Raw genomic sequence first — 13,808 nt, 5'->3', positions numbered from 1 at the left:
TTCTGTTTAAAAAGTGAGAAAAAGTAATTTTTTAACAAAAAATCCCCATATTTTATCATTTTTTTTATAGTAAATTAGATGATATGATAAAATTAATGGTATCTAAAGAAAGCCCTGTTTGTCCTGAAAAAAACAATATATAATATGTGTGGGAGCACGAAATGAGAGAGAAGAAAATCACAGCTAAACAGTAACACTGAAAAACGTTTAAAGAGCCATTGTCCCACAATATACTACGAGTAAAAACCCCTATTGTCCTTAAGGGGTTAATGCTTGAAATACAGAATTAAGGTAAGTTAAGACTTTTTTTCAATACAATTTAAAGGTCCAGGTAGCAGCAACTCAAATGATACTGAAAGATGTACACGGGGCATGAATTGGGCAGTAAAGCTACAAAGATTGTAGCTTTCAGAAGAATATAGAAGGTGGGGGAAATGTCCCTTATAGTCCTGTCATCTGGAAAGAGAATTATATAAATAGTGCTTAAAAGGCCATAAGATCAGTTGCAGAAGTGTTGCAGTTAAACACTAGAAATACAAAAAAAAGTCTCCAACATGAAATTATATATACACACACCTTTTAGCTGAAGCATTCTGGATAGACTTTCATGTGTGTACAATTCTTCTGTTCTCCCATAGAACTAAATGCAAGTTCTTACTCAAAGCATTGTGGGAAAATGCTGAAAGCATTGCAGACTCTTCCTATGGCGTATGCATGGAAAAGTACTGCATTAGCATGACTCTTCACCTTAAGTTTATTGGTAAGTCTCCTAGCACCATCTACAGCTTACTTTTATCACTAAAGAGGCAGCAAAAATCTTAAGCTTTAGTAACTTAAATCACACCAGCGTAAATGAGTACATCTTGTAGAGTTTGAATAACTAAACGTTTAGCACACGATGTAGGTACCTTCAGCTCACTTAAGTTGATTTAAGTTTGGTCAGGAGGACATCTAATTTTAAAGCTTCAAGGGGGGGGGTAGGTAATTAACTGGCAGTCCTCTTGCAAGTAATTGCAGGCACATATCAATTAATTCCAGCATCCAACGCACTTACATACAGGCCTGCATTCAATGCACCAGAAATAGTGGGTCTGCATCAACCCAGTGTAATAGATGTGCTCATGCATATTCACGTAAGTGCAACTAATCAAACATGTGCGGCCTTTCCTGGTCACAGAGCATATTTTAATTAAAATTCTTATGCGTGAATGCACCAATAAAGCTCCAATTTTACACTGAAATCGTGTTTTGTCAAGAAAGCCGTTTCCAGTTTAACTTACGCAGACGTTTGATATATAAACTGTAACAATATATTTTGTGAAAGGAAGTTATTTGATATATAAATCAGAACCTTTGAAACTGTAGAGAATATTCAAGTGGAATTTCATGAAAAATAGCAAAGTCAAATTCTCTCACTGAATCTAATTCACAGGCACTTCAAACCAGCTGAATAAAGCACAAATACTACAGGGCACAACTTTGAACACAGGAAAATGCAGTGTATTAATGCCTTTAAATAATGCTGATCCCCGAGGAAGCGAAAGTCCACCGTCCCAGTAGACCGGCCCCGACGAGCAGCTTGCAGAGTAGAAACAAAAATGCATTAGGCGCGTCAGATGGAGCCGAGTGAAGTACCGATATGCCTGAAAACAATGCTAGAAAGAAAACAAGCGGAGAAGAATAAACACAATATAGACATCTCCAGAGTGACAGTTCACATTTATTGTGGATCGTCTCCACAACAACTGGGGATAAAATACACAGGAAGGCACGGCTTGATACTTCATATAATTCATAGGCCCCATCAGGCCAAGGCTCACGGATATAACCCCGGCTGTGAGGCTACAAAGTGGCAACATAGGATGCTCACTTGTGTCTTAAGCAAGCCCAGTGCATCACCTGATGGCTCTTGCATAAGGAAGCATTGGATCAAGTAAACTGGAGCTCCTGCAACCGCGCGCTCATCGAGGACACTGCAGACTGTTGAGCCAAACACACAACGGTGTAATGATGTGACGTCCAGAAGTCTGGTCCCATTCGTAAGTACAAAACAATGAAAATGAATCTGGTCTGTTGACAAAGTGATGAAGCATAACATGTATCAACTGCACATGAAGTCATCCAAGGATGGCAACTTTTCAAACTCATAGGCATCAAAGAGGTCACTGATTCCCTCCTCTTCACCAAGGCTGAGCAGGTAGTCTTCCTGGATGAGCGGTGGAAGCAGATTTACAAATGGACCGTCAAGACTCAAAGGTATTTGATCCTCTGTCTGTTGTAGGAGGTTTGTTGGGGACGTTAAAGGAGAAATTCCTTCCACTGAGCAATTTATAGTTCCCAAGTTAGGAGACAGTGTATCTGAAAGAAATAGACAATTATTAAAACATGCCAAGTTCGCTTCAACACTGAATAAATGCACTAAATGTACGAACATTCCATTTGGCTTCTCACGCTTCAAAATGTAGGCTACTGAGTAGTTAGGTATGTACAAGTATACATATGGATACAATGCTCTTTTATAAAAGGAGATTAAGTGGGGGTTGAGGATTGTGGTGATCATTAAAACATGAAAGATCTAAACTCTGTTCTGAGCATGCGATATAATTTACATACCAGAATAAGCAAATTCGGTATAAAGGTTTCATTTGCTCCTAGAAGGATTATCAGAGGACTGCAAGTGTACACATCAAAACACGCAGGTTTGGCAAGTTAACGAAACCCAACTGTACATACGCGCATAAAAATGAAGGAATTGGCGGTACTCAGAAGCCACTGAAGCAGCAGGCATAAGATGTTCTCAGCTTATGGTTAAGACTGCATAATGGGTATAGCAGACATATTGTTTTCTCATTTAAGAGCGAATACACTATATAGCAGTTGCACCATAAAAATGGCAGATGGGGGCACATGTAATACGATTCCATTTTTAATACAGCCTGAAAACGCAAAGAAACCAGCCCCCCACAAAAAAATAAAATAAACCCTACGGTAGAGACTAGACCTCATACCGAATATTCCACTTCCAATTACCTTTGGAGTTTGGCTTTGAAATATTTCCATTATGGTCAGAATTGCATGGCTTCACTGGGCTGTTTGATTCATTTTCGTCAGGACACAGGTACACATCGATTGCACCTTGACTGCTGGACAAACGGATCTGCAAGCTCTGGAAAATAAAATTACGTACATGACTACATGCAGGTGCCTGTTTGCAGACCATAAGGAATTTATGAATGACTGAGAAAAAAAAATGGCTGGTTAAATTGATAGTTGTAGCTAAAAAGCTGGTTCTCCTCTAGTTTACTCAGATTGAGAAAGTTTAGGCAAAGTCTTTACACAGTGTTTGTGAAGCACACACACGTTACCTCCACAGGATCAGGCACTTCAAGTCTTGTTTCTGGAGGGGCTCTCACCACAATAACAGTTTGATCCTGAAGGCCGCCGATTTTCCGTATGTCTTGGTAGGTTACATATGCCAGCGTAACCAAAGTTAAGGAAGAACGCACAGATATGTTCACATCAATTTAATAAAAAGGTACCAAAGCCAGAGCAGTTTAATGTAAAATTCAAACGCAGAGACATTAACACAAAACAACTCTTGCTTGCTGCCCCTCGAGGACTGTGTTAATGAGAGTGCTGTTATGGACAGACCAAGCAAGAGAAAGCAGGTGGCAGGGAATTCTTGGCAGTGGGGAACTTAAATCTTTTTAACACAAGCACATAAGAGAATTGTGCAAACATTACTTTTCAATTCCATTCCATTCTATTTAAAGCAAACATTTGGATGCCACAAAGCAAGCTATAGGCTCATGAGATGTTTCCAGACTGTAAAAGTAAGTCCATACCTTGTAAGCGCAGGCAGAAAATCCTGCCCCAAGTCAGTGATTTGGGCAGAACCAAACCCAGTTTCAGCACAGAACCTGCACTATGGAATGAAATCCGTAAATCTAACAAACAATCCAAGCTCATGGCGTACAGCGCCATGGGGTTCTCACAATGGTAATGCTACCAATATGTACGAGAAGAGTTTGCATATGTTCTTAGTTTATACAATCATGAATGGTGCAACAAAGCACTTTGGCGAGGTAATAGAACGACAGATTAGAAATGATGCAGTCACTAGGAGGCAGGGGGCAACAGGCAAAAAAAAAAAAAACAACTTAATATTGTATATTGTACTGTTTTGTATGGAATGTTTTATGGCTCGTTCAATGAAGCCAGTATTTCACAGAGAAGCACTGCCCCAGTAGCCATTTGCCAGTCCTGCATAGAAAGCGCCTAAAACAGCTGGTTAGCGAACTGAAGCCATTTAGATGGGCACCAGAGCCACTAAATTCAGTAAAGGGAATGCATCTGTATCTTCTGTAAGATCTATGCATGCGAGGCGTTCGTGACCGAGGAACCATTTAAGGAGGCTATGATTTTCATCACAAACCACCAGGCTATATTAGAAGGAATTACTCTACAAATCACCTCACCCAACTAAATGTGTCATCAAATGAATCACAAGAATTTACCCTCTGTACAGGCCAGATAGTAAATCCAGACGCAGTGCTAAGATCTGCAAAAGTATGATCCGTAAAGGACATCCAGTCTTTCTGCATGCAGCAAACCAGAAAAGGGTGGCAGGGTAAACGTGACAAAGCAGAAAGGATATCTTTGATTCTCTGTGTCTTCAGTTAAAAGTTTCAAGTCTAGAGTACAGTTCTGGATTAACTCATCAAGTTTGTTTTCTTCCTGGGTGAGCTCTGAAAGTTCCTTAGATAGTCCTTGACACCGAACCATATTTCCACCATCGTCTGGCAAACTGCAGCCCCTGAAAAGTTTTTAAAAGCTCAGATATTTATAAAGTATTAAATGTACAAAGTTCTAACAACAAAGTTTATTTGGTGCCAATATTCTCTGTTTTTGACAGGGAATCCAGAAACATTAGAGAAATCACATTTCCAGCAATTAGCTCAGCCAGAGATCTCATGACAAGAAAAAAAAAAATAAAAAAAAATAGGGAAATGACAAGTCTAACAAACTCCTGTGTAACCTGAAGACACACTTAAGGGCAATGCCACCACGCTCACCAAGTCCGCTTGGTCTAAGACACTTACATCCATTGGATGTTGTTTTTCGATTTCTTTTTAATGAGGTGGATTCCTTCTAGCACATTTGTGATATCATAAATTCGCCTCTTCTGGACCTTGAGGACTTCAGCAGCCCTGTTCAGGTCAACAACGCCATCAGAAGACTGGCTGAGCAGCTGAATGAACTTCTTTGTCAGGAGGCCAAGCGAGGTGTCATAACGGGTCTTTTCCAACGGAGACTTTGGAGCTGGAAAATAGTGAAGTTGTTAAACTTTTCAACTGCCACAGGATGGTAAAAATCCAAAAGAAAAAAAGTGAAAATTTTGAAAATCCACCTCTTCAAAATGCACACTAAAGTCACACTCACTACTTACCTGCCTTTTATTAATAGACCCCAATCAGTTTTACAGAAACGCCATGCTTTTTTTTTTTTTAGCACACTGGAGTTTCAACACTTTGTTGGTCATGCCTGCGCAAGGTTTATCCTGTTTTTGTTTGTGTCTTTTGTACAACATTAGGTGTATTGTGGTTTAACCTCTGCTGCACTGTGACTAACCAACAAAAATAGAAGGGTGGGCAGGGAATAAATGTTGCGTGTACCTTTAAATACTTGCTACAGACTTCTTCCTCTGTTAAATAATAAAAACAAGCAGCTTGCAGGAATTCCCATAAAGAAATTCATCTAAACAAGACTTGAGTTGCATTTCTAATCCGACACCAACAAGGCTTACCTTGCAATTAACAGAAGACACAATGTGCATGAAGGCAACCGGTACACAACAAACCAACCTGACCGTTATATGCACGGCAGAGTACTTTGCCAGGTTAGCACAAACCACAGCAAGCTAAAAACTGGGTAAAAAAAAAAAAAGTATTAACTGGCAGAAGTAGCTTCCATCACAGGAAGGAGCCTCTTTTGAAGAACATACCCAAGTTCTAATGTGTCAAAATTAGGGATCCATTCAACTAAAATAGACATTACCTGAAAAGTACACAAACGTTAAACACGCACCATACTTGTATTAGACCGCTAAAAACACAAGATCCAACCATGTGGAATTTTAAGCCACTAGAGAACATACATCGAAATTTTTTTCATGTAAGATCTCTCCCATAGCTAACCACGGTCAAATATACTACGATACTTTAAACACACTTTAAGACTCCACAATTTAGTTCCTGAACCACCTTCCCCCTTAACCTATGAACGCACTTCAGAACAAGAGTTTATTTTCTGTGGTCCTAGTGTTGGTTTACAATGTGTTCTTTGGAGTTTATCTGGACTGATGAGCAGCCTTGAGGACACCGTGCCTTCACGCAGGTCATTTAACAAATATAATAAATAAGATCACCAGATCTTAATTAGTACCTTGACTGTACATTGGCATACACGCAATCAGCACAGGCAACAGATGATTATAACCAAAGCCTATTATACCAGACTTAACGTGTTAAAAGGGTCACCCCCTAAAGGCTTGCAGAAGTACTATAGAACAAACTCCTGTACAACGTACTAGTAGTTTCAGTAAGTCAGGAGTGAGACCACCCTATACTAAGCAGCTTCCTAGGGCCCCCTTAAAGCATGTGGAAGAGGTTAAATAGATGTATTTCATGTATCTTGTTCATTAATTGTTGTCTTGGGCAGGGCTCGACAAATCCCAGGCGCCAGGTCGCCATGGCGACAGAGAATTTTGTCCTGGCGCCTAGGTTTTGTCAGCCTCTGACATCCAGAACAAAATTGTTGAGGCTGAGTCGCCACACGGGGGCGCTGCTGTCTGCCCAGGAGTCTGGGCAGACAGCACAGCCACTCCGAGCCCGCCCCCGAGCCTGAGATCCCTCCCACGGAGTGAGCCTGTAAAAACCAGCAATCGCGTTTTCAGCTGCCACAGGCAGCTTCAGGGAAGGGGGTTGTGTGTTGATTGGGCCCCCACACAAGTGTGGGGACCTGACAACACCCCCCAGCTGCCTGATCGCTCCATGAGAGCGACAGTGCGTTAACCTCTTCAATGCCGCGATAGCGGCATTTAGGGGTTAATTCCCGTTTTGTACGGGGCTCTGCTGCTGGTGGTCTGCCTGTTCCAGGCAGACCAGCAACAGCAAAAACGAGCCCCCACAAGCCCTGTGATGACTCCTGTAGGCATGGAAGCCTACAGCAGTCATCAGAGTTACCCCCACCCCCCTGCAGTGGCTGGTCTATAGACCAGCAATTTGAGTCCCAGCTGCCAGAGGCAGCTTCAGGGACAGGGGAAAGGGTTCTTCGGTCTCCACATGAGTGTGGAGACCAGCCCCAACACCCCCCTGCTGCCTGATCGCTCCCTGAGAGCGACAGTGCAGCGTTAACCCCTTCAATGCCACAATTGTGTATGACACATTCGTGGCATTGCAGGGGTTAACATTTGTCCCCACAAGCTTGTGGGGACTAAATATCAGTCAATGCTGTGCGCCAATGGAACATCAGCATTGAAAGGGTTAAAAAAAAATAATTTAAAAAAAAAAACAGCACTGACCTGAAAGTCCAGGGTGCTTCCAGGTCAAATGCTGTGAGTTTAGTAAGTGGGCTGATGATGATCGGATCACTCCTGACCAACTGTTAGTTTAAAAAAATCCTGGCTCCTAACTTTTTTACCTGGCGCCTAGATTCACAACAAATTTGTCAAGCCCTGGTCTTGGGTATTGTCTTGGAGCAGAGGTGTGAATAAACCAGCATTGCTGGTGCCCAGCAGAAGTGGGGTCCCAAGACCATCACAGGGAGATAGCATATAATAAAGGTTCAGCTGGGCTGCCTGACGATGACCAATGAACACACAAAAAGCAGGTACTTCTCCAATTGGTTGCCCTTCTTCATAGTATAAAGCACTGCTCTGATTGGTTGCTCTGATGAGTCCCCTTATCCTATGCGTGTGCAAAATCTGCTTCTCTCTATTTTTGTTAATGTGGCAATAACTCTGCTTATTGGAATATTTGCCCAGGCGCCTAATTTAAACCTGGCTGCAGCTTTCATAAAGCCAGCACCGGAGGAATATATCACACACAAGGAGATGCTTGGGGCGATCCAATACAACAGTAAAGACAAAACTTCATAGTGAAAGCAACTAAAAATATGACACAGCTTATCTAAAACCAAGATAAATTACTACACAAGCACAAACCGCAAGCACAAAGTGGTGCTAAGGTTGCACCTTATCATACTTCTGTTTTTCCTCTGTATTTTTGTCCAAGCTAAATCCTACATTGTTGTCCATTTAAGAGGCCACATACTACTAGGAAGCACAGGCTGGACGCAGGACATTAGTTATGTCATCGGTGGCATTTTTACCTGTAAAAAATGCCTAAATCAGACCAGTAGGGCGATCGTGCTGCCCTGTTAGGTCAAAGGGCCGCCTCATATGGGCCTAGCAGATGGCAGATGCTGCGGCACCCAGTAATGAACATGGGGATTACTACACTAGTACACTGTCACCGTGAACAAATATTTTCAGAGCTTATGAGAAGTCAGATTTTCCTATTATTCATAGGAAGTGGGCTAGTAGAATTTGGCAGGCCATGAAATGGATGTCTTGCATACTACTTATATACCCCCCCCAAAACACTTTATTAAGAGCCTTGTGGGATCTGAGCTATGCAGAAAGCAAAAGTAATTATTCTTCCATTAGTAAAGCAGACACTGCCACACATCAGCTTTCTGTGTTTGACGGCAGCAAACCGAACGATACGAATACTGACACAAACACCATAATAGTGACTCTTTCCAATTGAATCGCACCCGATTGTTGATTTATTTACAGGTATCTGCGATCAGATGCAAGTAGGGAAAAAAAAACAAAAAAAAAACAAGAAATAACACTTCTGTCCAATCCATATGGCTCAGTAATTAGTTTTTGTAAATTAAGTAGCAAAGCTAGACTTTCACAATTGGTACTGTTAATCCTCATATGGTGGTAGAGGTAGTGCAATCTAGAGCCCTGCGTGGGACCGCTTTTTTAATCCTGCTCCTGCTGATTTTTTTTGTCCAATCCCACAATGTGGGTGTTCCACTCTCGCCACATTGGTGGCCAATCTAGCCCACCTCCTTACCTGAACTGCAGATTTCCCACGCAGCCCTGCAAGGCTGCCCTCGAGTTGCTCCCTCACAGAGTCTTTCTCTTGCTCCGCCCAGGAACAAGGTGAGGGGGCAGGCGGGCGGACACATATGTGGCGGGGGCAGGCGGTAATGGTCACAAAATCAGTGGGCGGGATTAAAGCAATTAGTCGCGCGCAGGGCTCTACCCCAGGCCAATCTGTCCTTGTTAGCGAAAAGGCTTTGCACTGGTTGATATACACAGTGCTTCACTGGTAACAGAGCAACCCATACATCTTTGGAAATGGGGCATGAAGAAGGGAGCTTCTGGATCTTTCTGGGCAAGAAATGTGTGTTTGTTATGAATACAAAAGACGTGCAAAGAAAGAGGTCTTATTTTGAGTAAGTAAGCCATCAAGTACTTGCGATATTGCACCCAACCACAGAAGCACTCACTTTTTGGACTGTCGGGGCATAGCGTACTTCCTCTTCCTTTCCCCTTGGGAGTCTTAAGGCCTTCAGAGAGATACTGATGACTTCCATCACCAAGCTCCAGTCGTCTCTTTGCCTGGGGGCAAAAGGTTAACGTGTCATTTTTTATAATTGTATAATTAGCCAAGTTTATCCATTACAAGGTCTAAAATCAGGCATGAAGGATCTCTTTTTTTGTTTTTTTAATTTCCACTCAATTACATATTCTGTCACAACTTGTCATTGGTAAACTTAAGTATGACATGTAAAAACCCCACGTATGGGAGAGAGAACAAAGTTTTGACCATCTAGAAGTTTCAAGAGCTTTTGCAACAAGTTAAGCAGAAATGCCAAGTAAGCTACCCTAGGAAATGGAAGGGGTACCAGCCTTTAATCATGTTTCTGGAGCACAACTGCATGGGCTAAACACTACAAAACAGAGTGTAATAAACCACTAAGAGGAGTAACTTAAGTTGTAAACCTCCAAATGCAACTTTTTAGGAACTTTTGTAACTAATGGTTTCACTGGAAGTTCTTATGGATGGGGTTAGACGGAATAATTTCAAAAATCCGAGTCATATTTTTACACGGAATGCTTAAAGTGAGATGTGACAAGATAACATTAACTGTCTGGTGAGCCATGTCTCATGGCAACAAACCCTAATAAATCTGATACACAGATTTCTAGTTTCTGCTCCAAAGACCACTTATTTATGGCATCACTTTTTAGCTGCCTGATGTCTACGCATTATGAAGAGCAACACCACTGAGCTTCTCCTGCACAAAGGACTAAGCTGGCCCTATAACACCTGGTTAAACCGCAAAAGTTTTAAGTAAGCTTTCAGTGTCTATACAGGGCCATTGTAGACCCCCTTGCACGAGAACCTCAGTGTTTGCCCTTATTAATGCTAAGAGATACCAAACCTACTGCAAAGTTAACAGACCCCAATGTGTCCCAGAAACGCTGATCATTTGACAAGCTATAAGAAAAAAAAATAGCAGGTAATTAGAGACAGATCTTTAGGTGCACAGAAGCTACATGTAAGTGCAGAAACGTCAGAACTCCAACATTCTAAGACCTTTAAAAAGGCACTCGGAGTTCAGTTCCTCCCAATGTTCAGATTAGTTAGCAAATACAGAAAGTAGTTTCATTCAATGATTTGGGTTTTTGTTGCCTACATGCTATTCAAGTTGTGACAAGTATGAACAGTTGGCTTGGCTAATCTGTCTTTAAACCATCAACTTGGAGAGCGCCAGTTGACGTGTCATCAATCCACAGCATGAGGGATGATCAACATCCTACAGCATGAGGGATGATCAATGGAATAAACTGTTCAGGACTAGGCTCTGTTATTTGAGGGGTTTTATAGTCAATTTTATTGCAGAAGCCAAATGATAAAACACAGGACATGAATACCCTAGATCCTGAGGTGGTGGGAAGATGTCTCAAATTGGCTGTTCAATAAGAAACAGCACAAAGCCCGAGGATGTACACATCCAATAATCACCACTGGTTTAGAACGTTTTTATTAAAGCGTGGCCAGATTGACCACTTGGACAGGGGTGTCTGGCACCACCACTTTCTGAAAGGGGAGTTGAGGCATGACTATTAAGTCTAAAACACAAGGCCTACCATTCCACGGCTCACAATGAGCGTTACCAAGATCTCCCTAAATGGGATCTTCTATAGGAATAATGTACATGCAAAGGTGTCATGTACAAATTAGATACCTTAAGGCATGGATTGTATAGTGTTACACTGGGGTGAAGTGATTCATGATTAATAAACTAAATCTACAGATCTGATCTGCGTAAAAAAATTGAAGATGATGGCCAGCAGCAGCATCAAATGACAGAATTGTTTTATAAATAGGGAAACTCCCTGCAGTGCTGGTTGCCTGATACCAGGGCACGTTCCAGGCCAATCCATTCTAGAACATTGAAAAGAAGACTCAACGGACGCAGTCCCAGCAAAACCATGACTGCACGCGGCTAACATGGAGAGCAAGTTATTGTCTCCGCTGACCCCACATAGGACCTTCCTGAAGCCCACTTAAACCCACACGTTGGATACAGCTTTGTGAGGAACAGTTCAGCACCTGGAATAAAGTGCACTTACCTGACAGTACACACTGCTCATTTCTTTAAAGAATATATAGTCAACAAGGGGACAATCTCAGATCTTAGTGTAAAGGCGGTTTACAGCCAACTACTAAAGACACCTTTTTTCTTCATCACTGGCATTACGCTCCAGCCATTTAATTATTTTTTAAAAGCCACCTTCCAGGGCATCTCTAAGCAGGCCTCAGCAACAGAAATCTCAGGCTAGAACAAGGCACTGATGTGGGGGAAGGGAGATGACCCTGGAGACCTAGAGCCCCAGACAGTGTGAGAAAAAAAAAATGATGGGTGGGGGGTATAAGACCACCTGAGAGTTTAACCGTTTCCCTGCTGCATCCAAGAATGCTACTGGCCATAAGCACAGAAGGGCTAGCCTTTTTAGAGTATTAAAAGAAAAGCTCAAGGGAGGCAAAATATCTAGCCCCCCCCCTCCTCCTTTAGAATTGCATATTGCCCCTAAAAATAAGGAGGCAACTGCTTCTACGACCTGGACTTTCACTTTACACCCTGCCCCTTCCCCCCATGGTGACAGATGCAAAAACTGAAAATACCCAGGTGACCTTTCCCCTTCCTCCCTCCTTCCCCATCCGGGGCGGAAAGCTGCACGATACCTTCATATAGACCAAGCCGATAGCCCACCCCCTCCCGGCAGCCACCCTCTAAATATTAGGGTCACCCGCGCATATAACTGCATCTGCGGGAGGCCTCCCCGCCCCCAAAGCAGGCAGAACCCGAACACACGTGAATGTGTTGACACGGTACGTGGCCATGTCATATGGCTATGTATACCGTAGGGCATGCAGTTATTCATATATGTGCAGGTATACACATGTGTGCATGTATGTGGCTGAGGGGTGTCACTAGTGCCGTGCAATTACCGGAGGACGCCCCAGTGCGGGCTGCAGCAGGCCGGCTCTACCGGCTGGTCCGTGCGGGGTGGAGTAGATGTAGCTGGCCGCCGGTGCTTGGTTCTGCTGCTCGGTTACACACAGTCCTTGCTGGTTGTGCAGCGGGCCGGGTGAGGAGAGGATCTGCAGGTATCCGCCGCCTCCTGCACCGACTATACTTGCACCGCCTCCCCCGGCGACGAACCCCCCCGATAAGCTGGACCCCTTGTCCGAGCCCTGGAACCCGGGGATTAGCAGCTTCTCATGGCCGGGGTGGATTCCTTTTCTCATCTTATTGAGCAAGCCTCCCCGGTATCCTCCTCCTAGTGCGCCGATTCTGTCCCGGGCTGCCTCGGTCTCCTCCGTCTAAAACCTTTAATCCGCACGGCCCCAGCCTCTAAATCGGAAATACTTGGGGATGTATGAAGAGGAGACCCCCTGCTTGCATGGAATGAAGCCTTCGGAGGGGTATCGACCACCGGGGGACGCAGATGGAGGCGGATTGTGTGACTAAGAGTAGTTGGGCCCCAGCTTCGACCTCCCCGCCACCGCCGCGGCTGAAAAATGGCTCCAGGAAGCTGACAATGAATGAAGGGATGCGGTTTACGCGCGAAGGTCCACCCGCGAAACTCAGATTTCCCGCCGTCTTTTTCAAACTGTATTTGCATATCCACACCCAGGCCCCCTTCTGCTTTTCTGATTGGTTGACGTGACGCTCGACTACAAGACGCTGTGCTGTAGCTTTCCCTCGACTGTCATTGGCTGTCAAGTTTCAATGCGCTCCATTGGCCGTTTGTAACGAATACAAGGTAGCGGGAGGGATTCCGAACGCAGCGACTACATGCCGTCTGTCACATGCACGCGGGAATCCAAAAGGCCCGCGTACAGACAATTGAGGGGGATATATAGATAGCGTTACCGTACAGCATAGCACTAACTATATATGTGCCACTGTCACGTAAATGCATTTTTAGTTTTATTAAAGCCAATGCCAGGTAATCAGCTTTCATCTTGGGATACAGGCCTCTCCTACCAGTTTATCTAATAATGGCTCTATGATAAAGTATTCCCTGTGATGCTTTCTAATAAAACATGTAAGTGCTGTGCTTTCAGTCAACCAAAGGGTTACTTTCCCCAACATATAGCTCCAATTCACACAGATTCTCTCGATAAAATGCGTCTGATTTAGACATGCAG

The 13,808-nt window shown here is 43.4% G+C and overlaps 1 protein-coding gene across 1 annotated transcript; it reads right to left on the bottom strand.

Moving 5' to 3' along the window:
- Window positions 1-1,702: 1,702 nt before the first annotated feature.
- Window positions 1,703-13,227, bottom strand: E2F3 (E2F transcription factor 3). The gene is made up of 7 exons (XM_053467625.1): window positions 12,603-13,227; window positions 9,589-9,700; window positions 5,103-5,322; window positions 4,658-4,816; window positions 3,366-3,480; window positions 3,031-3,166; window positions 1,703-2,358 (listed from the first exon to the last, which is right to left on the bottom strand). Exons 1-7 carry the CDS (start codon window positions 12,900-12,902, stop codon window positions 2,102-2,104), a joined length of 1,299 nt encoding a protein of 432 aa, XP_053323600.1. The 5' UTR covers window positions 12,903-13,227; the 3' UTR covers window positions 1,703-2,101.
- Between the last annotated feature and the right edge of the window lie 581 nt (window positions 13,228-13,808).

The sequence above is a fragment of the Spea bombifrons genome, chromosome 5 (assembly GCF_027358695.1).
Source record: "Spea bombifrons isolate aSpeBom1 chromosome 5, aSpeBom1.2.pri, whole genome shotgun sequence".
NCBI classification, from domain to species: domain Eukaryota; kingdom Metazoa; phylum Chordata; class Amphibia; order Anura; family Pelobatidae; genus Spea; species Spea bombifrons.
Note: the sequence above shows the minus strand (reverse complement) of the source record. Positions and strands in the feature narration are given on the sequence as shown.

Coding starts and splice junctions, on each gene's coding strand:
- E2F3 (XM_053467625.1), bottom strand. CDS start 12,902: ATGAGAAAAGGAATCCACCCCGGCCATGAGAAGCTGCTAATCCCCGGG. Junction 5,323..9,588: donor ATGCCCCGACAGTCCAAAAA/GTGAGTGCTTCT, acceptor ACTATTTTCCAG/CTCCAAAGTCTCCGTTGGAA. Junction 2,359..3,030: donor TTCAAAGCCAAACTCCAAAG/GTAATTGGAAGT, acceptor TATTTCTTTCAG/ATACACTGTCTCCTAACTTG.